The following is a 25,253-nucleotide window of genomic DNA, read 5'->3' as shown; positions in this document are numbered from 1 at the left end:
AAGCCACAACAGATTAAGCTCAAGACATCGAGCAGAGATGAATAGCACAGTGACAGCGAATGAGTAACTTTTCCTTCAGACATTTAATTTGATTATTTAATGAGTTGTGCTGAAAACTGTAGAAATGGAGGCCTGGTCTTATGGCATTCTCTGTTAGCCTGTCTTTGCTAGCACAATATCGGATGTGGGACTTCCCTAAAATATTATAATTAAACTTCTGCAGGTAAGCCATGTTTTTTTCGGTGTTTCTCCTCTCCCTGCCCATTTTTTGCTTCGCTCTGGAGTGTGAGGAAGGAACAACCTTGGTTTGGCTTCAGCTGCCAAATTGTCAGGCAGTTGGCACCTTCTGTGCTATCAATGGGCTGTGTAAACTGCAGATATGAAGGTCTGGACTGAGTTTTCGATGTCTCAGTTCCTGCTGGGCTTATGTGGACAAGAGCAGGAGATGCCTCTCAGAATTTGCAGTAGGTGTTAGTCTCCATGGTGTTAAGACTTGCCACTGTGGAGATCTAAAAGCCCACTGCTGTGTCTTGTCCTGCAAAGGCACAAAGTCATTGCAGGCTGGTGGGAAGGCTTGCCTACAAAAAAATCTGTTGTGTATGAGAATAAGCTTGCTTCCGAAGTAAAGATGCTACTGAGAAAAGGCCAGATTTCTCACGAAGTTTTGCATATAATGGAAAGTGGGGGTTTGTGTGTGTTTTGGTTTGGGTTTTTTTTGAATTGTGTTTCAGTGCACATGTCTTAAGGGTCCATGGCCTCAGGAAACACGAGCAGCCACATCTCATACTGCAGCTGATAAGTTCCTTCCCAAAGGGGATGAATCCAGACAGCAATCTGTCTGGGCATGACTTATCTGGTGTGGCTTTGAAGGTGCAGGCAGTGGATGTCTACAAGGATTGTCTTACTAGTTATAGGGAGGAGGAGTAAATTGGTCTGGAAGTACCTGGGGCAGGCTAATTGCTTTATTAACCAGCTTAATTAATGAATGAGGTGGAATCGCTTCCCATATGAGTGGCTGGGCCTTGGGGGATGAAGAACAGCCCTGGGGAAGAGAAACTGGAATGACATGTATCCTCACAATTTGTTTTTGATGAAATAAATTCAGGATGTGATTTCTTGGGCTGAAGTCAAGTGTGCCAGTGGAAGATCTGGCCCTTGGGGTATGAGTTCTTAGGGACTGTGTTTTACATGGATTTATGTTATTTGCCTAGGGCTTTTGAGTTTTACACTAATTAAAAAAAAAAAAAGTAAAATTGGGAACAGCTGTTGTTTGTTCTGCATCATTGCAGGAGACAAGAATGCCAGTAACACTTTCTTCCCCTGCTAGATTCTGACAAGCAATAAGGTGTCCAATCTTCCCTTGTTGGAACCCCTTATACAAGAGGGCAGAGTTACTTTATTCCCCTTCAAACCCTTCTTTAAAATTCCCTCCTCTGCTGCAACATCTGCTAAAGCTGAGGCTGCTGAGGTGCTACTGCTACAGCCTGTCAAACCAATTAGTAGTGTTTTCTTCACCCATGTGTATTTATAAGGCTCCATCTCTTTTTTCAGGTGGTCAGTTTTCTGGATGTGTGAGGATCATCTTGGTCAGAGCATCATGTGCTGGGGACACAGGACAGGGAGGGTTCCCAGCTCTTGTGGGACTGGGAAGGGGTGTGCATGTGTGTGACAGTCAATCCTATATATGAATGGTGACAAAATATTTGAAAAGAAGAATGTTTAGCTTCTAAATTGAGTGTTACAATGGGAGATTAGAAAGCCCAAGTGAGGATTGTATTGCATGGTAACCTGTGCGTTGCCCGCCTTTGTTTTGGTAGGCTGGTGTGGTAAATTGCTGTCACTTTTGAGTTTCCCTTTAAATCACGCAAAATCTGGACAGGCCAGTATTCACCCTAGTTTTGTTTTTTTTTTTCACCTTCCTCTCAGAGCAATTCATCAAGACATTGCAAGAATACCACGTGGTCAATCCAGCAAGAGTAGATGCAAGCGGGAATTTTCTTTCTTTTAATTTACACCATCACATCTCAAACACAAGAAAGAAGAGAGATCTCAGCAAAAAGGAAAATGTCATATATTACAAAATTAACTACAAGGAGAAGGATCTGTTTTTTAACTTGACTGTCCATGTGGGATTTCTTTCCCATAACTATGTAGTAGAAAGGAGACGTGGCAACTACACTAGTGCGAAGATTGCAACTGGCTTGGGAGTTCCTTGCCACTTCATTGGCACGGTGTTGCATCCGGGTTCTGGGAGCGGGACAGCAGCAGTCAGCGCTTGCAATGGCCTGGTAAGTGATGTGACCTTTGCTGGGGTTCTGGGCTAATTTTGGTGTCATTAGAACTGAGCTCTAGCTTTTGTATAGGAATATGTCTGGTAAGAAACTGGATGAGCCAATCTGATACCTTACTGACATAATGCTCTGAAAGAATCAGTTCAGTACTATGGATGTTATTTGGATTTTTGGAAGAGAGAATCAGAAAGTCAAAAGTTGATGCTGATTCCACTTGGGGTTTATTTTTCACTAGATTGTTTTTTTCCTGGTGATCTGGATGTGAGCTTCTGTTTTAGTTGCCTCTAAAATAATGTAGCTCAGGTGCACTGAAACTGCTCTGCAAATCAAAACAACTGATGGCAGGTTGGAAAAACTGGGAAATTTGCTTCAGAACTGCACTGCAACTTCAGAAATAAATGGTAGGGTAGATGCAGCCTTACCCAGAGCTTTAAATTAAAACCTGAACCACTTCTAGGCATTCCTCATTTGAAAGACCACTTCTAAGGTTGGATCTTGAAGGCTTAAATTTCTCAATAGCCTGTGGTTCAGAGTAGGACAGGGAGGTAGTAACCTTACTTTTGCTGTGCTTGGTTTTTTAGCACTACCATAGCTTAGGTTTCTACTTCCAGAGGATAAGGCTTGACCTATCTTATAAGAGAGGGGAAGAAGAGACAAACTGCCTGAACGTGAAGGGGATGCCATTGGGAGCTATGTAAAATAGCACATGTAATCCGTGAGAGGCAAAACGCATGAGGTTTTTGGAGTGTGCAGGCAGAGGTGATGAAGTGTGTGCAGCGTGCATGTGGTCCAGCACCTTGATCCTTGACAAATGATAGTATTTGAAAGTGTGTAGAGCAGTGAGCTGGTGACTTTTGGCCAACATATCTCAGTCCGCAGCAGGCCAGGGACTGATGTTTCACTCTTCAGCCTGAACTCAACACCAAGGTGAGTGTCTGTAAAGTACAGCGTTTCCCTGCCAGCCTGTTAATGTTGAAATGTGCTCCTTGCTATTGGGAAGTATGAAGCTTTCAGAAGCTTTGGAAAATCATTATGTTACAGAAGTATCCTGGCAATGTACAAGAAGTAACAAGAAGGCAGCTGTGATGTGTAAGGTTCCAAAGTTTCCCATTTCATCTACAAGCGCTGATAACACTCTTGGCACATTGCCTAGAGAAACAGACCATGGCTTGAGGTCAGAAGCTTCAATCTCATGAGCATGAAGATCAGGGATTTTCAAAGTAATTATTTCAGTAGGGACCAGCTTATCAAAACTTCCCAGAAACATGTTACAGTCATACAGGGTCAGTAAGGAAAAGGAGATGTGATGATACAAGTAGTTCCTTTGGTTGGTTTGTCTTGTGCTTTACCAGAATGTTAGTTTTCATTAGGATGAGAGCTTGAAAATGAGGTTTTAAGTCTTCACCGTGACTTCTGAAGTATTTAGTCTGCAACAAGGATTAAAAAAAAAAAGGTACTCAAATTACATTTTAAATTCAGCTTGGTAATAACCTTCAAAGTGATGCTTTCATATGGGTTACAAACTTTTAGTTTTACTTTAATTTGGAGGTTTGTGAAGTAATGTTTGCTAGAATACAGTCTTGGGGATTCTTTCTTTTTGATGAAACACTTGTATCAGAAAAATACTATTGTGGTTTAGTTCCCTGCCCCCCACCAAACTGAAACTTTGAAAATATAGAATCATAAATTAATTCAGGTATAAGCGACTCTGGGCAAAAACAAGATGGCTTTGTCCAGGAGTCACTGCTCTGAAGAGTTTGCATTAAGAATTGAGTCTGACCCTCTTGATTCCTCTGAGTGCCAGAAGCTGGGTAAAGGTGGCTTAGATTGCCTAAAAGTTTTTCAACAGATGCAGTGTAATACGAAAACATTTATTAACATATAGTTTTGCCGTCATTTAGAAGTGCAGTCTGGTTTTCAGGATAAAAACTTAACGTTTCTTAAACCATTCGTGGTGGTCTCGTGCTTCCTGAGTAAATTATTTCCATCCTGGAGAACCCTGATTTTTTCCTCTTCAGCACTATGTCTATTTCTGCCTTTTTTTTTTTTTTTTTAAATTCCTGGTGTGTCGTGTTTCTTCACTGAAGAAGTTTTTTCTGTTTATTCTTATGAGAGAGTGAAGGAGAATTGAGAATAGGTAAACACCATGGAATTAGAGCAAATTATTTGAGATACTAAAAACCTATCCCACGAGGAGAAATCGTAAGCTTGTTTACTGTGGGAGATTAATTCTAAACTACTTGACAAAAAGAGTTCTATGAAATAATGCATGACACAGGGTGACTTAAAAAGGATCCTTGGGGCTGAGATGGAAAGAAGATAACAAATCAGTGTAGTTCAAAAGTGCCAAGTTCCCAGAATACGCTTTGGCAGCGGCGGCTGCTGGATGGGTCCTCACCTGGGACATCCTGGGTCAGGACCACACGCTGAGCATGTGCTTTGGCAAACTGGTCCCAATAAAACTTGGCTGCTCGGCCCAGCTCCATGACCTGGCAGAGTGCTGATGTGCTCAAACCTCATAACTCAAGACCCAGTAAGAACTGGTGTCTCAGCGTTCATATAAGGAGAGCAGGAATATTGGTGATGTTCCTTTCCTGATGCTGTTTTGGCTTGATAACTCAGGTATGTTATAAAAAGATAAACATACTGTGCTTTTTTGTTGTTGTTGTGGAGATGATTGTCAATAAGCTACATGAGGCACCAGTTTATCATGGTAATGAGTGACTGGAAAATGTGTGATCCATAAACTGCTGATTTTCGCATTTCTTAGTGCTAAGAGCTGGTTAAAATTATAGTAGTGGAGAATACTGATTTGATTAAAGAAATATGTTTTATTGGAATATCCCCTTTGTTGACATTTTTAGTGGGAAATGGTTGAAATGTTACCTTGCAGTTTTGTCCCAAGTGAATTACTTAAGAATGTTGTCTTTTGCAGCACTGCCCACCTTCCTCCACCCCCCCCAATAATTTTGGCCTGAAGCAGGGCAAAATAAAATCCTAAAGATGCCCATGGGATGGGGATCCTAGTTTTAATCCTCTTTCTGGAATGGCTTCCCCTCATGTGAAGTCTATTTGGTTCATATTTGAAAGTTCATGAATTTCCAGGGTAATAGCAGTGTATAAGAACAAAGTGTGGTGTAGATCTGTGTTCTGTAGTAAATATCAGTCACACACAGCACTGGAAGTATAGAAAACCTAGAAACAGATTTTCATCTCCCTTGTGTTTTTACTTTGAAATATATTCCTGCTTCCATTGGCATTACATGGGCATTGCTTGGGTAGCAAAGATATAACTCTTAGTAATCATTTTTATTTGAAACTCTTCAGAATCAAATTTCTTCTGTGTATATCAAGTGGATGGAGCTGAGAAGATGTGGTTTTCAGAGAGGCATCTGTTTGACTAAATCATATTGCCAAATGAAAGTGACACTTTCAAAATGTGGGAAACAGCTTTTTTGCCATTAGTGCTTCTCCAGATTGACGGTATATTGCTTTTACAGCTACAATGTCGTCATATTTGGGAACTGCAGCATTTCTTTAGTTGTTTTGAAAACAAAGTACGCTGATGTCTTACAAAATTCATTTTCCTGTGTATTTATATGTTCTCAAAATGGCATGTAAGGGGTATAACAGAGTGACAGATTTGAGATACTAGAATGGGGAGGACAGTCATTGTATGATGTTCATTTTTAAAAATCTAAATATGTCTCTATTTTCAGAAATATATTTGGAAACAAATGGCTAGGTTCATGGAGGGATTTGGGCAGAATTGAACAAGGGGATAAAGATGACAAACTAGCAGAGGTCTCAAGGAACTAAGTTGTAATTTCCAAATCAATTTTTTTTTCTAGCACCTTGCGATATACTTGTTTCCCTTTTATGCTAAATGGGTCATGACCTTCTTGATAGGTTGAAGAACATGATGCTGTAAACTCTGCCTCTTCTTTGGGTCAGTTGTTAAGTCTTTTGCACTTCTGGGTCCTGCAGAATAATGCATGAGATTGTGCTAACATGGGACAAGTGGGATAGACCTTGCTGTTTATTTTGGATCACAGTTGGGGGAGGAAACCCAGAGAGGAAGTCACTACTGAAACACCAGAAACAGATCGAACTGTGGCACTTGGGAAGAGCAGACATGAGATCTCTTAGGTACAGGAAGGTTTCCAAAAGGAAGTAAAGGGAGAAAATAGTGTCATTTTGGTCTCAGTGGAAATTTTTGGATTTGTCTCAGCAGGCTGTTTAAGGCACACTTCTAGTAATACTTTGTTTCTACAGTGCCTTTCCAGAGAAGATTATAATGAACTTTTTCAAATACTAATGCCTCAATTCTTAGTTCTGTGTTAGTCCTGAGATCCCTTGTGTCGTAGCATTAGTGTCAGCTTGTACTCTCAGTAGGGCTCGGAGGGAGCCAGTCTTAGCAAAACTGAACAAATACCCTGAGTTTATGCACTCAGTCCTATAGAGCTAGGAAGTGAATTATTCCCTGATAGTCCATCCTCTTTGTTAGGAACAAGGCCTTCTTTTATTCATCAGTAACACAGACATTGTTTATAGTATTTTTATATGACAGAGCATCACTAAGGGTTTGTTTCCTTGACACTTGTTTACAGTGTAGAGCTGTCAATTGACAGTTGCTTCTGGTAATACTTTTATTTTCAAAGGCTTTACAAGCATTAGCACGGAAATGGCAGAAGAAGGGAAGAACATCAGTATATGGAGATTGAGAATGATCTGTACACATGTACCTGATAGATATCTGGCCATATGAGGCCTTGTGTAGTATCTCCAGCTGGTCAGAGGGTTGACCTCTGTCCTGATGGGCATCAGCATTTACAAGAGGTGTTGCCACTGTCCGCTGCCCAGGCAACAGCACTGCAGTACAAAGTCATGAAGCACTGTTTATTTACTACTCTTCCTGAAATCCAGCTACTGCAGAACACTGTTTGGTAGTAGTGACAGACGTACATGCCAAACCTATTGGATGCTGGTGATCTGTAGAAAAGTGAGTCAAGTTTGCAGCTTGTGCCCAGGATTTCTGAAAGGTGTCCCCCACCTCACTTCTTCCCCCTGTGCCCAGCCACAGTCAGGGCAGACCTCTGTGGATGTTTAACTGGTGGCTGTATGACTGTTTCTCTTTACATGGCAGCTGGTAGGAGATGCTCAAGCAGGTCCCCTCCAGGCAGACCTGTGTTTGTCATGATAGATGTGGCAAATTTTTCACCTAAAAGCGGAATGGTGACTGAATTCTTGTGAAATGTAACTGTTCTCCTTATTGCAGGATATCACCATTGTGTGAAGCCTGAGTGAGCTCTGATACTTATGCTAAGGAGCTTTTCTAGTTAGCATGAGATGCCTTTTCCATGTTGACCCAACTGTTTTCATCTTATGATCTGTCTCAGGTTGAACAGCTCTGTGTAGGTTCTGTAACAACACTGCAGTGGTAGTGTGCCCTGTGAAAGTGGTCTAATACTGCTCTTCAGACCTTTGTCTCCTATGGATACGGGAAGCCTGTATCAGGATGTCAGACTACTCGGTGTTTTCTGTAGATGAGGTTTAGGGATAAAGGAATCATTGCTTTAAAACAGCTTTGTAATATTTTGGTCTAAAGTAATGGAAGAATAAAATCCATTGCTGAGCTTACAATAGGGATATTTATCTGCTTCTATATCTCCTTACGTGTGAGGTTGGTTATTACTAATTTTTTCGTTAGTCTGTTGTTAAAGGTAGTTAACAGAGCTCTTCAAAGCTACTGTTCTACACATTTGACTTTTATAGCCCAGAAAAATGAACACATCTTTCTATTCCCCCTGCAACCAAAAAAATTGCTTCTCTTTGAATGTAAGTGGTTTTCAATTACGGTAAGTAGGCAAGTATGTGGCAGGGCAGAAATACACTTAAGGAAGGGGGAGATGTAACCTTTTATTCAGTTGCACTGGTGATCAACTTAATTCTTTACTGATCTCTGACATGGAATTGCACAGCCCTAGAACATATTTGGGGTGGGTGTTATATTAAGAGTTGAAATGGAGTGTATTCTTGTTGTGCTACCTCAAATAAATGACTTCCTTTCTGGGAGACAAATGCACAAGTTCTTCTCCTAGGATCTCTTCCCCTTCACTCATCTCTCCTTGCTTAATTTAACAGTCACTTATTTCTTCATTTGCCATTTCCTTGCCTTACATAATAGTACTTGGCAAGTCCTCCTTGTTGAAATTATGGCAGGTGGCCCTATTTGCCAGTTGTGTCTTTTTATTTAGAAGTCAGTGACATCTCCACAGCAGCCTCTTTTGGTTTGTCCAGCTAGTGATAATCTGCTGGAACAAAAATGTAGGAATAAGGTGTCTGGAGAATGTCAGGCATGAAGGCAAGGTGCCAGCCTCTTCCTTGGGGATGATAATTGCTCCATGGCTGGAGATAATGGAGCTTCCAGAATCTCAGTATTGTGATTTGACTTGTTCTGGCACATGTAAAGAAGGAAAGACTTGCTAAGTGACTGTATATCTACAGTATGTCTCTTCTCTTAGACAGTAGTATGGAAAATACTGTTAAGGAGAAGCAATTACACTAAAAGTTAAATACAGTCTTCCCTGTGCATCTGTTCTATGCCAGGCTTAGTGTGCTGGTTTTCTCCATACCATAATAAATGTGTGGATATTCTCCAACTAGTATTGTGGTTGTGTTGTGTGGTGGTGTTTTGTTTTGTTTTTTAAGATGATCCAAAGATAGTAGGGTCTGTGCTGTTGTGTTTGTTTTTTTTTTCTTGTGGTGCGTTCCCCGCACCCCCCCCTCCTTCCCCCCAAATTCATCATTCAAACTTTGAGTAGTATTTGCTGTGGTGCTTTAACATCCATCCCTTTGTGTTTGAACTTCAACTATCCATCTGCCAGCTCCCTTCCCCCAGTCTTTTGTTTGCAAAAATACTCTAATTGACAGGTCAAATGAATCTCATCAGTGATCTCAATACATGAGAATCTGGCTGTGTCTGTGGCTCCTGGTGTTGGCCTTGTCACCTTTAACCAATATGAAGTTGTTAGCCCAGAAGCTGGGTATGGCTAGAGTTTTTATTATGTTGTTGTTACGTTTCAGTGGAACAGTCATTGATGGGGTAGGTTAAAATGAGGATTAGTTAGTATGAGCTGATTTGAATGGAGTATCTTGCATTAGAATGTCTTGCTCCTTTAACATAACTATTTTTTGAGAACTTTATAGTTTTAAGAAATCTTATTCTTTTGTTTAAATCTGTACCTAGTTATTTGATAATTACTTAGGAATATTATTAGTATACAGAGCTGTCAATCGTATTTCCAGTTTCCATGAGTCTTTTTGATGAATCGTGTATGTATATATGTGGTATATGTGGTAGTGTGTGTGTTTGGTTTTTTGTTTGTTTGTTTTAGTTTTGTTTGTTTTTTTCTGGAAGTCTTTGCTCATGATTTCATGCGTGTGGTGATTTTTGTAAAAAGTGTCTCTCTTACTGACAGAAAACTGTGGGAGTTTAGACTCTAGTCTAAAGTATCAGAATCCAGAAGTAAAAAGTATACATACATCTATTTTGCCTTGATTCTTAATAATGTGAGGTTTGTAATATGGTCTGTTCTTTGTTGCTTTTAGTATCTTTAGAAGTTTTTGGCCAAATTCAGCCCAATATGAAAGATAAATGGATAAATGGAGGTATCAAAGCCATTATGTTCTTATGAATTTTGCAGGTTAAGGTGGGAACTTCTGATCAGTGACATGATCAATGAACACATGCAGTAAGTTGTTACTGAGCAGGGTGCTGTGCTACCCCTGGCCCAGGTGATGGTGAGGACAGCTGGAAGATTCAGGAGTGATTGGAGAAAATTTGAGGAAAAAGTGCACATGTGAGAAGCAAATTAGTGGCAAAACGAGGTTTTATTAGTTCTGCTGTTCATAGAACTGTTTTTCTTTAATCCATTTTCATGAGGCTGAAAAGAAGGGTCCAGCTTGGAAGTAAACAGAATTGTTTGTGCTGGTTGCCGGATTAATAATGTACTGTACCTGCTGCCCATCACAGCACATGCTTTGTATGTAATCATTAATGATGCGCAGAAGAGAGGAAGAACTGAAGCTTTCGTATATACCCAGTCAGTGATGCATATAATGTGGCATCAATAGGGACAAATCTTGCCAATTGCATGCCTTATTTTCTAGCTGTTCAAAAAAAGAAAATTATCAAGAAAAGCCTGCCTGGCTCCTGTTCTGAGTAGACGGACATTGGCAGAATGTTAAGTGATGAACAGCAATGGGCGATGTAAACAGCAGAGCCAAATAATCTGTGCCTACTGCTTGTGCTTAGAGGACAGAGGGCTAGTGGTTCTTTTACAGCAGGCGTGTGAGCTCGGCTCTGGCACCAGCTGAAAACCAGCATGCCTGAAGATCAGGTCCTGCCTCTTCACTTCTCTCTGTCTGACAGAGAGGAGCAGCTGCAGCCCCTCAGCAGTGCTAGCATCGGCACATGGTTGTATATACACATATATTAGACACACACATACACACGCAAATCTATTTGCATCTATTGAGCTCTGTCATTCCGAAACAGTTACGCTCAGCTAAAACTCTGGTTTAAGATCCACGCTGTGTGCTGAGAAGGCTTCTGTGCTGTTGTATGTATTGTGTATTATGAAGCAATGGCCAAATGTGTTTGACTTTCCAGAATCTGGTGCTTAACAGTAGGCTTTCCCAGACCACTTGTAAATTGCAACAGAATTTAAGTATTTAGTAATTTAGGCTGGAATATTTATGTGCTTTATATGCATGCTGGCTCCAGCGTGTGCTCTGGAGAAAGGCTCATCTGAAATTGCAAACTTAAAAAATAAATAATTAAATAAGTAGTAATAAAAAAGCTGGTTGTTTCGGATAAACAGTGCCTGTGTTTAAGCACATCCATTGTGCATTCCAATTCCCATGGCAAACAGCAAGTCCCTGATAAACTGCTTAGGCTTGTTGCTGCTTGGAAATCCTAAGAGTAGATCTAAAACCACTCTAGTTGTAACACACTATGAAGGCTCATGCAGACACTGGTTTTGATTTGAAGTTTTCTTTTATTAAAATTCCACTCTTTTTTTTTTTCCCTTTTTAAATGTATATATTTAAAGCAAAGATGATTCTAAAAGCTCAATCCAAACCTTAATATTTGTTTATCTGGATACAATGTTAACTCTGTTTCCTTATCTAGAACACTCATGGACTAAATCTGGTAAAAATTGTAAGAATGAAGACTGTGAATAGGGTGAATTTCTGTTTTATCTACCATTCTCTGTTCAACAGTGACTAAGTAAATATCAAGGGAGGAGTAAGAACATGAGATTAGGATGTCTCCCTTTTGTTTATTCTTGCTACTGCTTTCAACTCAGGTCAAATTTCATGATATGTTTCCTTTGTTCAGAATCTATCGATGGATTGGTTTTTCATGTACTTTCTTGATCTCCCCTGAGTCACTTGGTGCTTTACTGTGAATTATAACACTTAAGAATGGATTTAGATGTATCATTGATGTATCTTTTGTTTTTCACTAGTTTTTTATTGGCTTCGTTTGACGCTTCCTGAAGCTACCATCTTGGAGGAGACAATGAACAGTCAAACACTCAGCACAGTGTTTGAGATGGTTTACTCAATGGCATAGTATATTTTTCATTATTTTTTTGTTTCTTCATAATTCTGAACACTTGATGCAGCCTTTTTGGACAGCTGTTGAGATGGATTTGTTATATAGGTCCAAATTTTTTTTCTATGAAAATGGCAGCTCAGGTTCCAATTTTGTACAGTACCAGGTAGGTGAGAGCCCATCATCTTAATAGAAAAAGGTTGGGATTATTTTTCAGCTTTCTTTTCCACTTCAACATGCCATGCTTTATTAATTTTAATTAATCGACAGTGAAGAAGGAAGATGTAATTATGTTCAGCTGCTCAGGCTCAGGAGAGCTTTCTAGAGTTCATTGGTCATCCTTTGCCCCTAATCTCCTGAGTAGCTTCTTCTAGCTGTGTTATATTCTGTATAGCAGACTCTAAACCAATTTATAATCCAAAATGTAAACACAAGGAAAGTTGCCATGAAGAAAAAACTATTTAAGTTCTTTTGCAACATTGTTAACATGGCCATAGCTCTGCTGCTCAATGGAACTTAAATAGTTCAACAAATGTTTTTCTTAATTTTTGGTACCTGTTGTTTTTACCTTCATTTTCTCTTCCCTCAATTTTTTTCCAAGTTTGAGTTTATTAAATCAAGATCTAGTCAGGTCCATTGTCCTTACGATTAGATCAGATCAAGCAAATAGTGGATTAGGTACTGGAAAAAGCATGCTTGTTTTTGACAGAAAACAATTGCTAAGTAATTTATTTTCTTTTTTGCAGAAACTCCTCTATTAAGAACTAACACACTTCTGTGTTAGCAAGAGAAATATAAATAATTTGTATTACTACAAATCTCCTTGGTGGATACTCACTTAGCTGGAATGACATTGTCGGTAGTATTTCACCCTTGCTGAAGTCCATTACACTTCAGTCCATTACACTTCACTTCATATGTACCACTTGAGAATAATGTCTCTGCCAAAAAGTGTTGTCTGAATAATTACTGTTAGTAACTTCAGATCAACTGCATTTAATTTGGAGAGTTTTTTCACGGAACAAAAGATTTCTCCCCACCCCTCTTTTCCTGACATGCCCACATAGGATGATTTCAACTGAAAATTTAGTTGGATCCAAAATTAAATTTTGGTTTAGGATTTTGCCGCTCAATATGTAATTTTGGATGACATCCTTAAAGGAAAGCTAACAAACAGTTATATGTTTTGAAATTATGGAAATTATAGGAAAAAAATTCTCTCTGTTCATTATGTTGTTTTAGTTGATCTCAATCTGCATTTTTTTTTTTAAAGGGGGTGGGAATTGGCAGAAAAAATTCTCAGGTTTGTATTTCTGAATGCCAGGTAGTTTAACAACAAATCCCAAACAATTACTGCTACCTCATACATTTTGTTTAATTAGTCCCTGATTAGATGCCTGTTACTTTCAGGGTGGGTATGGAGGCAGCTGAACTAGTAGAATTTTCTTTAGAGCTGTATTTCCATCTGTCTTGAATGACAGACATGATATTTTAGTGCACCCCTACAAATGTATTTCTAGTGTCTTTGATGTTTTGAATGTTGCATAATTATTGTTTATTTCTACAGTGGATCAAATTTGTATTAGCAAGATTGGCAGAGGAATATTATTATCGGTGAATGTTTATAGTCAGAAACATCATCTTAAACTGAAAACAAACAAGCCTGGAACTTAATTTCCTAAATTTATGCTATTATCTTTCCCTTGGGTCCTTTAAGTGAAAGAAAATTGTGTCTACAGTTCTCCAGAACTGTTATTCCCTTATTTTAATAAGCCAGAGTTCATCGAGCTTTCTAGGTAAAGTATACTATGGTTTACTCCAGACAATCTAGTAACTGGTTTTGAAAGGCAGCATTTTTATTCTGCAGTCATTAGTGCCAGTGACTTGGAGGGGCTGTGTCTTGACATGTAAATAGTAATCACTTATGGGGAAGTTGCAGACTTAAGTGCATTTAGATTAAAATTAATTTTGGTGCTGTTGACTCTACAATAATCTCAGTACTGTGACTGCTCTGACCCCTCACAACTTTGCCCACTTGCAAGCAGTTAAGTGAAGAAAGAGCTTGAATAAGAACCATTACTTTGTGAATATAAGCTGTGACTGTCCTTCACTACTCCTTTGCATATCATTTCATGGCAGGAAGCACTTCCTCCTCAGGGCATGTATATGCTACTGGGTTGTAAGTTTTTAAATTTGTATGAAGGCCAGAGAGTTGAGCAGGCATCTGTAGAGATCACACGCCTGGTTCTTGCAGTGCATTGGTGTATGAGAGGGCTGCACGAAGCCAGTGAAGTCTGGATGTATTTGAGTGGCCCTGTGGAGCTGCAAGGACACATAACGCCCCCTCACCCTAGTGCTGGTACTTGGTGCTGCTGCTTCCCAGGCGTGGGAAGCATCAGACAGGAGGCAGGTGAGCAGGTGGCAGTGGGCACAGACTGAAGCACAGGAGGTTCCGTCTGAGTATGAGAAACTTCTTTACTTTGAGGGTGCCAGAGCCCTGGAACAGCCTTCCCAGAGAGGTTGTGGAGTCTCCTTCTCTGAAGACATTCAAAATCCACCTGTACACATTCCTGTGCGATCTGCTCTGGGTGACCCTGCTTTAGCAGGTGGGTTGGACGAGGTGATCTCCAGAGGTCCCTTCCAACCCCAACCAGTCTGTGGTTCTGTAAGGCTGGGCAGTGTAAAGGGGCCACTACACGTGGTCCTGCCTGCCAGGAAACACAGCATGTTGAGAATGTGCTTCAGCCAGGAAAAGTGAGGAGGTCAAAACATGGGTTGTTCCTTTTGTCTCCACCTCGATCTGAAGCTATGTGTGCCCCTTGCACTGGACTGCACTGGAGATTGACAGTTCAGGTGTTGGAACACAGGAGGTTCCACTTAACTATGAGAAGAAACTTCATGGTGAGGGTGCCAGAACACTGGAACAGGGTGCCCAGCAGGGTTGTGGAGTCTCCTTCTCTGGAGACATTCAAAACCCGCCTGGACACATTCCTATGTAGCCTCATCTAGATGTTCCTGCTCCAGCAGGGGGATTGGACTAGATGATCTTTCAAGGTCCCTTCCCATCCCTAATGTCCTGTGATTCTGTCCTATGTGCCAATATGACACTAAAAAATATTATTTAGTACAAACAGGCCTGAGTGTTGCATCTCATTTATTTGTTTTTCTTTTTTTTTCATAAGGTCGATGTTTTAATATACCTTTAGCACAGTTGCCATATAAAGAAGCACTTCTAACATACTGCAGTATGCCGGCAGGTGGCTGACAAACTATCTGGGGTGTGGTATAATATGAAGCAGTGTATAGAATAAAACCAGTGGACCCTAGCAGCCCTCCTCACAGAGGGCATGGGAGGCAAAAAGCATTTGGAGACCTCTCTGGGGTGTGTGTATAGGTTTCCAATCTGCTGTTCCTTCAGGAAAGGGCAAGTTTAATGTCTCAGAATAAAGGACTTCCAAACTTGATTAATGAATAATCAAAGTGAATCTTGCTTGCAGATGCCTGGAATCAATGTCTTACCTGTAATCCCTGTTTTACCTTGGCAATTAAAGTTGGTGTAGTTGCTTCATTTCTTAGTTAATGGCTGTGTACTCAAGCATCTGAAATGGAGTGTGGAATCATAAATGGAATAGAACTGCTCGTTGCAGCATCACTTATGTGTGCTATATTTCCACCTCCCCCTTGCCTGCTGTGCAGCATGGCATAATTACACCAGCTGCCAAAGTATAACCACCCTTGAGATTGCTGTATTTCATTTGCACTTGCCTCTAGCTAAGTTTCTTTAGCCAACTCAGCTTTTATTACCATAGCTGCCAGTGAGTATTTCTTTCATCCGTGGTCCTATTCTGATGAGGAACTCTATCTATGTCTTCAAATGTTTGTACAAACAGGTATTAAATACATAGTATTTGCCCTCCCCAGTCTGTCTTCTGTGTTAAGGTGTGCAAAACAAATAGGAAGAGGAAACCGTATTTGTCTTAATGATGCATTGTATTTTGTTGTTAAAAACGTTAAAAATGTTGTGGTTCTCAGTCTTTATTATCTCTGCTTTTTCACACTGGGACTGTCAGGGGTCTTTCCGCTAGGGTGAAAAACATCTTTATGTGGTGTTAGTGCTGTGCTGGATATAATAAGGTACTAAGGATCTAAGATTAGGACACTTAAGATCTGTTATAAGCAATATTTTGTAACCATTAACTTGTGCTGGAGCTTGCAGCTCTGATTTCTAATCATGTGAATCAAGTGTATGTCCTCTATGGGTGTGCTTAACTTCTGAAATGGAAACTGCGTAAAAATGATGAAGGATTAAAAATAAGCAGCTGGTGGGGTAACTGAAGTTGTATGAGACTTGTTTAATGGTATCTTCTTGGAAGCTCAAGACAAGTGATAACTCATGATTATTGTTTTAATTCTTTAAAAAAATAAAACCACAAGAAGCTGGTGGAAATAAACAGAGTAACAAGTAAAAGCATGTAAAAGGAAAACCAAAATTTTGTTCTTGCAAATATAATACTTATATTCAGGTGGGGAAAAAAATATGTACAAGATGGTAAGATAACTGAAAAAACTTGGTTCATGAGCAGAAAATGTTTTAAAAGAAAGCTTGTTAAAGGTGCACAAACTGGGAGCTTTTTCAAACACTTTAGAATCAGAAAGCCTTCCTGAAATTCTACTAACAAGTTTGTGATTGAGAAAAAAAGTAGTGGTTGAAGGAGACAAGACCATAGCAGAGAATTTACATTATTTAATACAAAACAAAAAATCACCAAGATGAGGTGCTTTTTGAAATGAATTGATATAAAATTGCTGAATTAGTAACTGTGAGACATAATCTGTCATTTAAATTGAGCTTAGAAGGTGGGTAGATATGTGGGCAATGAGATATCATGGATAGCAGAATAGTAAATGGATCAAATGTGCAATGGAAGGAGGAAAGTTCCAGCGAAGTGATGAGAAAACAGCCTACAACTCGAGAAGTCCCTATCTGGAAGATTGCTGGAACATCTGGAGGTCAGTGATTTTGTCCTTTCATCCTGGTACTGTTCTTACAACCTTTCTGAAAGAACCTGCTCTTGTCTGCTGCCAGATGAAGGCTACTGGGTTGAAGGGATATCGATTTTAATGCAGTCTGGCCATTCCTGTGTTCTTATGGCATTGGGTATGTAATAGGTTTTCGTCAGCCTGGGGAATTTTTGCTATATCTATTTGTTAATACAGATGGTCTTCTCTTGAAAGTTATTGTGCAAAACATGGAAAACAAGGTCTGGCTGCTGTTGCTGCCATGAGATTTGAGGATTTATTTTAAAATTATTTCTTTCTGGCTTTGTTTTCCATATGAAATCTGGATGTCCTCTGTTGCTCTTTGTCCTCAGAGGATCTCATTGAATCTTTATCTGCTTTAAACAGTCTTGGCCACATCTATAGATGACACCAAAGCATTTGAACTGCATTGCCTGCACATTTTGTAGCAGCTGTTGTCTTTATGCTCATGACTTATAACCAAAGGGAGAAGGCATATTTCTTCAGTCAACAGATTTTTACATCATGTCAGTTCAGAGTAGCTCAGTGGTTCCTGACAGTTTTTGATGTATCTTTATATAATTTAGTTAAATTACAGGCTGGTAGCAGACACTTGTCAAAAAATGGCAGGTGCATATAACCTTTCTTTGCATCAAAATGCACACAGGAAGCTACTGCTATTTCTTCAAAGTAGGACTCTAGTTCTAACAGCCAGAAAAAAGGGGATAAATTAGAATCGTACAGGTTTTTCATTACAAAGAGAAATGCATGTTTCATATTTTATTGCTAGCTAAGCTACAGGGACAACGTGCCACTTGTTTATCCAATTAAAGGTTCTCTTTCAAATGAGGAAATGGATTTCACTTGGCTTTGGAGAAGAGTTCAAAAGTCTGAGAGTAGTAGCAGTTTAGGAGAGAGATGCCAAGGAAGATTATGAAGCTAAATGACCATTACTGCCTCCGTGAGAGACAATCCAGGTCTTAAGAGCGAATGGAACTGGAGAGTGTAAATTAGCTACAACTAACTGCTGTCTTCCAGGAAAAGGGGTAACTCTGTATTGAGAGACTAAATATGGAATGCCAGATCATCAGCTACACAGGTTTACTCAGGTGGGGTTTTAGGCCATCAAATTTGTTTGGTAGCAGTGCTCTGAATTGTTCTGGTCATTAGAAGGGAATACAATCTCCAACCCAGTTTTGTTACTTTTTTGACTGTTTTTTTTTTTTTTCTAGCAAGATAGCAGAATAGCATTTGGCATAGTCTCTTTATGTTACGGCTGTGAATGTTACTTTATATGGTATTTTTTCTAGTTAAGTTGATTATCGTAAGACTTGTCAATAAATGTGTCCCGTAAAGAGCTTGAATGACAATTAGATATTTCAAAATATAAACCAGCCAAGTTTGTTTATGTCAAGCTTCTTTATGGATACTAAAGCTAGCCAAATGGAGTTGCATTTTTCATAGTTTGACAAATGTTCCATGTTTCCCCTTTACTATGAATTTCTGGTTTTGAACTATGAAGTCCCAGCTAACACTTTTTTGGAAAGTCATTATTCGTCCAGACTCTACTGCGTGGAGACTCAAGATGCAGAATGCAGAGATGCAGTGAGGTACAAAGCCTATAAATGGATGTCTTGGGGTAGTTAAAAGCCCAGACTGGAAAAAAACATGAGACCAAATAGCTTAGACTCTCAAAGTGGATGCATTTCTGAAGTCAAGGAATTTGTGAATTGTCAGTCTGCCACTGGCATTTCTGACTCTTGCCCTCATACAGGCTATTTTTATGACTGACCAAGTCACTTGGGTCCCATTTCTGTCTGAGTCAGGAGATCAAGCTGATCGGATATAAAACCAAAATAAAAACAAAAAATCAAACCCGAAAACCTCCACAGACCCCCTCCAAACCCATAAAGTCCAACCAGTGTGCTCAGTGTCTCTCTTTTTTCCTTTTTTAACCTGATTACTAGACAAGGTCTCTTTAAGTGTTTAACCTGTTAATCTGCATTACATCTGTAGCAATGCCACAGAGAACTGAGTAGTATTCTCCACTGTCATTTGTCCACTGTAGGATTAAACCAGGACACTAATTTATGTGCTTGCATGGTACACCTACCATTGGTGAAGCACCACTGTGTTACTGTCTGAGAGAAGTCACGTTAGGCATTTGGGAACTGCTGTTCATCCTTTCTACCCACTCGGCTGCATCCAGCTAAGCAGGCTAATGATATATATCTGTGGCAAGATGAGTATGTATTAATATGTATCTCCGTGTAGCATTTACTCTCCAGTGTTTGGCACAGATCAAGTGTAATGATAACTCTTGGGTTACTTGAGGTTGCAGACTGCAGGTCAGTGATACCTGCTTTCTGCTGTCTGGTGTCCAGACATGAGCCGTGCTCAGTTCTGCTTTGGGCACTGCAGTGCTTCAGTGACTAGGAACGGAGCTGAGCTCGGCTGACTCAGCTCATCTGAGTTGCTCATTACTCTCCTGCATGTGATATCTGACTGCAGAATAGTTTCCGATTTGTCTAATTTGGCAGTGGTAAAGAGTAACCTGCATGCAACCCCTAGGGCCAAGTGGATAGTAATTCGTGATTGCAGAGGTTTTCTGACTGTGGTGGAGTGTGTAACAGACCCCCACATAGAACAGGTGGTAGAAATCTCTATTGGTGTGCTAGAAACCTACTTGTGGGGCTAGTGACATTGTGGTGGGACAGATATACCACAGGTCCTGGACAAGACAGTAACAATTTTCATTCTGGAGTAGGAGAGAAAGATGCTGATAAAACTGTAAATACTACAGATTTTAAGTAATTCTACTGAGTCGCATGGCTTCATAAACTGGGAGAATATCAAGTGAGGGGAAATTATTGGGAGAAGTAAGACTTTGCATAGTCCCTTAAATCTCTGTTCTGGGGCTCCTTTTATTTAACATTTTCATTGGTACTCATGGGACAAGAATAAGGAACACGTGAATTTTGCTCAAGACTTAAAGCTGAAAAGTATCGTCAGTACAGAGATGGACTGGGATGTTGTATGACTAAAACCAGGTAATGTTAGACTTGATGTTGCAGCGGGAGGAATTCAAGTGTCGTAGTCTGGAGTATGAAGTAAAAAATTTAGCAAATAATAGGATATTCTGCTTTTAAGTGCTCATCTGTTGGAAGTGTAAGATCAAGACTTTCATATTCTGGCTTTATAGTTCAGGGTTTTTTATAGTTTATTACTAGCAGGATGTTACATTGCGGGGGCGGGGAGGGGAGGGAAATCCTAGGGTTGAGCAGAGATTAGAAAAATATGGGAAAATGTGGCTAAAGGTTCACTTACACTAGAGTGGGCATTTCTCATCACTCAGTTTGAAAAGGGCAGGGGAAAAACTAGTGGGAAGTATTCCATCTTACTCTCCAGGTGTCTGCATTTGTCAGTTCTGGGTAACAGAGTGGAGGGTAAGAGATGTTGATCTGAGCCAGTCCTGCTCTTCGTTTTGAGATTTAGCTTATGTGATGGAGAACTGGCAACCAGATCTGTTGATGTAGGGTTTCCCTTCAGGTCCTGTTTCTAGCTGCCTGAGCATTGTTTTGAATGCTCAGATCAGAGTGGTTTGTGAGGATTCACAGACTTTGTGGAACAAGCAGGCTAACATTCTTGGGAAGACATGGAATACTAAGCAAAAGTAAATAAACTTTGAAATTGGAGCACACGAGGTTAGGATTGGGATGATTTAGGCATACTTGAACCTATTTGAGGGTGGGATTTCAAGAAGTCAAGACATTCCCTTTTAGCAATACTGTGAAATCTGTTGTTTATCAAAACATCTTATCTCCTTCACAAGTGGCCTGTGTTCACTTCAGCTTTATCTTTCTTTTAAGGATATAAAGGCTAAGTGAAGGTATTTCTCCAGGGCTCAATGTGCTTGTATTTGGTATGAATCCAGATAATGCAATTGGTGTAAATAATTAAAACCAGCACCCTTCCCAAGTATAACTCCTCAAATACCCAAAAGACTTCTGAACCAAGTGAGATGCCTAACGTGAGCTAAATTGACATGCTTGTGGATAATACAGTGAGTCAGAGAAGTAAAAGAGAGACGGAACTTTTAGAAAAGGAAAGAGGAAGATAAAAAGGAGAGGGCGTTGTTTATGTAACTGATCACAGAGAAAAGATCATGGCAACTGTAAAGTTCAGTTGTCTGGCATCTGCTATATACAGAAGCTGAGGCAGTGCAGTGTATATACATCTAAAGAACAGTAAGCACAGCAATATTGCTGTAGGGCTTGTGTCAGGGAGCGCTTGGCAGCCGTTTGCATCAGGAGCATCCACTTGCCGGTGGCTTTATTTGGGAACATGAATACTTAGGGAGACTGCATCAGAACTTTAGAAACTGCTGAAGACCTTTTAAAAGAACAGCAAAATACCGGAAATGTGCCCTGCTTTTCAGGGATGTTGTAGCACTGGTACTTTCAGTAACTGGCAGCAGAGTGTGGATGCCACAGCATTGCAGCTGTGGGGTCTGGCACAGTGCTAACCTCTTTCCTGCTGGTTGTGGCAGAAAACTTCTGGACAAAATAGGTTGTTTCAGACTGTCCTGTCTACCTTCTCATTTGGGGCATTTCTGTTCACTAGTATGAAGTGTTTCGCTACTGGTCGCTACTGGTATGTGTGAATAGCAAGAGGAAAAATAAACGGAACCTGAAAATGGGGTTTGCATGAGGACTCTGCACCTGATCAAATATTATCTTCTCCTCATCAGACTTTTGCCCAACCTCTTTCCTACAGGAGAAGTAAGGCTAGGTTATTGGAGTGTCTAGCTTAGAAAAGCAGGAGGGAGCATCTCGGTACACTGGCATGTGAAGGGTGCAGTGTTCACAACAGCAACCTCTTTGGCATTTGATGCAGTGAAAGGGAGGACGCAAGCATGATTTCCAGACAGGGCTGAGGAGGTTTTATAACCTATTTTTTTGTCCTGTTTTGAGATGAACCTACTTATGCAAATACATTTCATATGTCTCTGCTGTGGATGTTGAACCATGTGGGGCAGTAATTGTATGTGATGCTCTGGCTCACTTGGCCACGCATAGCCTGGTAAAAGCCACGTCTGTCAGCATCAGCGTTCTGGAGATGCTGAACAGGGCAAGCTTCAGAAGGTTTATTTTCCCCTCCTGACAATCGCATCATCTTGGCCAATATTCATTCAAAAGAACAATTTCTGAACAGAGTGGTGAGGGTTGCTGGATCATTCAGGCAGGATGCACTCAAGAGCATGAATCCACCATAGTTGTTTTTACAAATATGAAACAAGAAAAAGGTCCTCTTAAAAATTTCCCCTTTGCTTTGGTCCTACTGTAATTGCTATAGTATTAACCATCTCCTAGACTATATAATGTCTAAAGCAAATTACCATCTCTGTCTTCACATCACTTTGTCATAAGACCCCTTTTATCCTTTTGTGGATGACATACTGATGCCGCATTGCTTTGTGAATGTGATTCTGTAGCATAATGCCAGCTTTTAGATGTGGCTGTCATCTGCCATACCCTGCTCCATGTGGTGCAGCTTATCCCTCTTCTGCTTATTGCTTGCCCTGACTTTTTGTACTCCCTCTGACCCTTGCTTGCAGCTGGGGCCATCTGCTTAGAGTTAAACCTGGCGAGAGGGGTCAAGGACAACAGGAAGAGGTTCTTCAAATACATGGCAGATAAAACTAACACCAGAGGCAATGTAGGCCCACTGATGAACGGGGTGGGTGCCCTGGTGACAGAAGATACAGAGAAGGCAGAATTACTGAATGCCTTCTTTGTCTCTGTCTACTCTGCCGGAGGCTGTCCTGAGGAGCCCCGTACCCCTGAGGCCCCAGAGGAAGGCAGGGCAATGGAGGAGTCTGCCTCAGTTGATGAGGACTGGGTTAGGGAGCAATTAAGCAATCTGGACATCCATAAATCCATGGGTCCAGATGGGATGCACCCGAGGGTGCTGAGGGAGCTGGCTGAAGTCATTGCTGGACCGCTCTCCGTCATCTTTGCCAAGTCTTGGGAAACGGGAGAGGTGCCTGAGGACTGGAGGAAAGCAAATATCACTCCAGTCTTCAAAAAGGGCAAGAAGGAGGACCCGGGCAACTATAGACCGGTCAGCCTCACCTCCATCCCTGGGAAAGTGATGGAACACCTTATCCTTGGTGCCATCTTAAGACATATCAAGGATAAGAGGGTCATCAGGGACAGTCAACATGGCTTCACCAAGGGGAAGTCGTGTTTGACCAACCTCATAGCCTTTTATGAAGACGTAACAAGGTGGATTGACGATGGCAGAGCAGTGGATGTGGTCTACCTCGACTTCAGCAAAGCATTTGACACCGTCTCCCACAGCATCCTCACGGCAAAACTGAGGAAGAGTGGACTGGATGATCGGGTAGTGAGGTGGACTGCAAACTGGCTGAAGGAGAGAAGCCAGAGAGTTGTGATCAATGGGGCGGAGTCTGGTTGGAGGCCTGTATCTAGTGGAGTGCCTCAAGGGTCAGTTCTGGGACCAATACTGTTCAATATATTCATCAATGACTTGGATGAGGGAATTGAGTGTACTATCAGCAAGTTTGCTGATGACACCAAGCTGGGAGGAGTGGCTGACACGCCAGAGGGCTGTGCTGCCATCCAGCGAGACCTGGACAGGCTAGAGAGTTGGGCGGGGAAAAATTTAATGAAATATAACAAGGGGAAATGTAGAGTCTTGCATCTGGGCAGGAACAACCCCAGGTTCCAGTACAGGTTGGGGAATGACCTATTAGAGAGCAGTGTAGGGGAAAGGGACCTGGGGGTCCTGGTGGACAGCAGGATGACCATGAGCCAGCACTGTGCCCTTGTGGCCAAGAAGGCCAATGGCATCCTGGGGTGTATTAGAAGGGGGGTGGTTAGTAGGTCCAGAGAGGTTCTCCTTCCCCTCTACTCTGCCCTGGTGAGACCTCATCTGGAATATTGTGTCCAGTTCTGGGCCCCTCAGTTCAAGAAGGACAGGGAACTGCTGGAGAGAGTCCAGCGCAGGGCCACAAAGATGATTAAGGGAGTGGAGCATCTCCCTTATGAGGAAAGGCTGAGGGAGCTGGGTCTCTTTAGCTTGGAGAAGAGGAGACTGAGGGGTGACCTCATTAATGTTTATAAATATATAAAGGGTGGGTGTCACGAGGATGGAGCTAGGCTCTTCTCGGTGACAACCAACAGTAAGACAAGGGGTAATGGGTCCAAGCTGGAACACAAGAGGTTCCACTTAAATGTGAGAAGAAACTTCTTCTCAGTGAGGGTGACGGAACACTGGAACAGGCTGCCCAGGGGGGTTGTGGATTCTCCTTCTCTGGAGACATTCAAAACCCGCCTGGACGCCTTCCTGTGTAACCTCACCTAAGTTTTCCTGCTCTGGCAGGGGGATTGGACTAGATGATCTTTTGAGGTCCCTTCCAATCCCTAACATTCTGTGATTCTGTGATTCTGTGTGCTTGCATGACCTCTCCAGTCCAAAAACGAGAAGGGTGATGGGTTTGGTGGAGGTAGGTTGCCGTCATGGTTTAACCTGAGCTAGCAATACAACCAAGGTAGCCGCTCACTCACCCCCTCCCCACCCCGCAAATAGGGGTGAGAATTGAAAGGGAAGGGAGAAACTTGGATTGGGATAAATACAGTTTAATAAAATAACAAAATACTAACACACCACTAGTAAATATATATATAAAATAGAATCTAAAATAAAATATACTCAATGCAATTCCTCATTAACTCCGTCCACACCGAGCAGCCAGTCCCAGGAAACAGCACCTGGTCCTGAACAACCGATCCTGAAGAGAGAAAAAAGGCAGAAACACACAGAGGCCTCTGCAAAATTGCAAAAGGCTGAACTAAGCGTCCCGAACAGAACTCCCCCGAACAGGTCTCTGAGAGCAAAGAGAAGAGCCAGAGAGAGACTGGAAGATCCTGACTCTCCTTAAATACGAGCATGACACTGATGGGATGGAATACTCTTATTGACCAGTCTGCATGTCAGTCAAGCTCTGCCCCATCCATGCCCCCGTTCCTCGATGCCTCACACCTGTGGGCAGAGCGCTCAGAATGTCCTTGGCACTTAAATGTCCAGAGCACTTAAAAACATTAACTCTGTGCTGGGGTGTTATCGCTTGTTCTCAAACTAAGTCCAAATAATGACCATGCTAGCTATGAAAAAGAAAGTTTCTAACTGCATGAAGAAAATTAACTCATTTGCGGCCAAACCGGCACAGCTGGGCACCCCTTTCCCTCTCTGCAGTTGGTAGCATCCTTTGTTTTTCTTCAGCAAAGTGCTGT

General features: G+C 41.2%; 1 protein-coding gene across 4 annotated transcripts in view; it reads left to right on the top strand.

Annotated features, from left to right (window-relative positions):
• Positions 1 to 25,253, top strand: part of ADAMTS12 (ADAM metallopeptidase with thrombospondin type 1 motif 12) — a 178,536-nt gene that overhangs the window by 4,013 nt on the left and 149,270 nt on the right. For all 4 annotated transcript variants that reach the window (XM_065655902.1, XM_065655901.1, XM_065655900.1 and 1 more), the window contains exon 2: positions 1,927 to 2,288. In XM_065655902.1, the coding sequence (XP_065511974.1) occupies positions 1,927 to 2,288 (362 nt within the window). The remainder of the gene's footprint in view (positions 1 to 1,926; positions 2,289 to 25,253) is intronic.

The sequence above is a fragment of the Caloenas nicobarica genome, chromosome Z, assembly GCF_036013445.1.
Source record: "Caloenas nicobarica isolate bCalNic1 chromosome Z, bCalNic1.hap1, whole genome shotgun sequence".
NCBI lineage: Eukaryota > Metazoa > Chordata > Aves > Columbiformes > Columbidae > Caloenas > Caloenas nicobarica.
The sequence above is the reverse complement of the archived record's forward strand: the minus strand, read 5'-3'. Positions and strand labels throughout refer to the sequence as shown.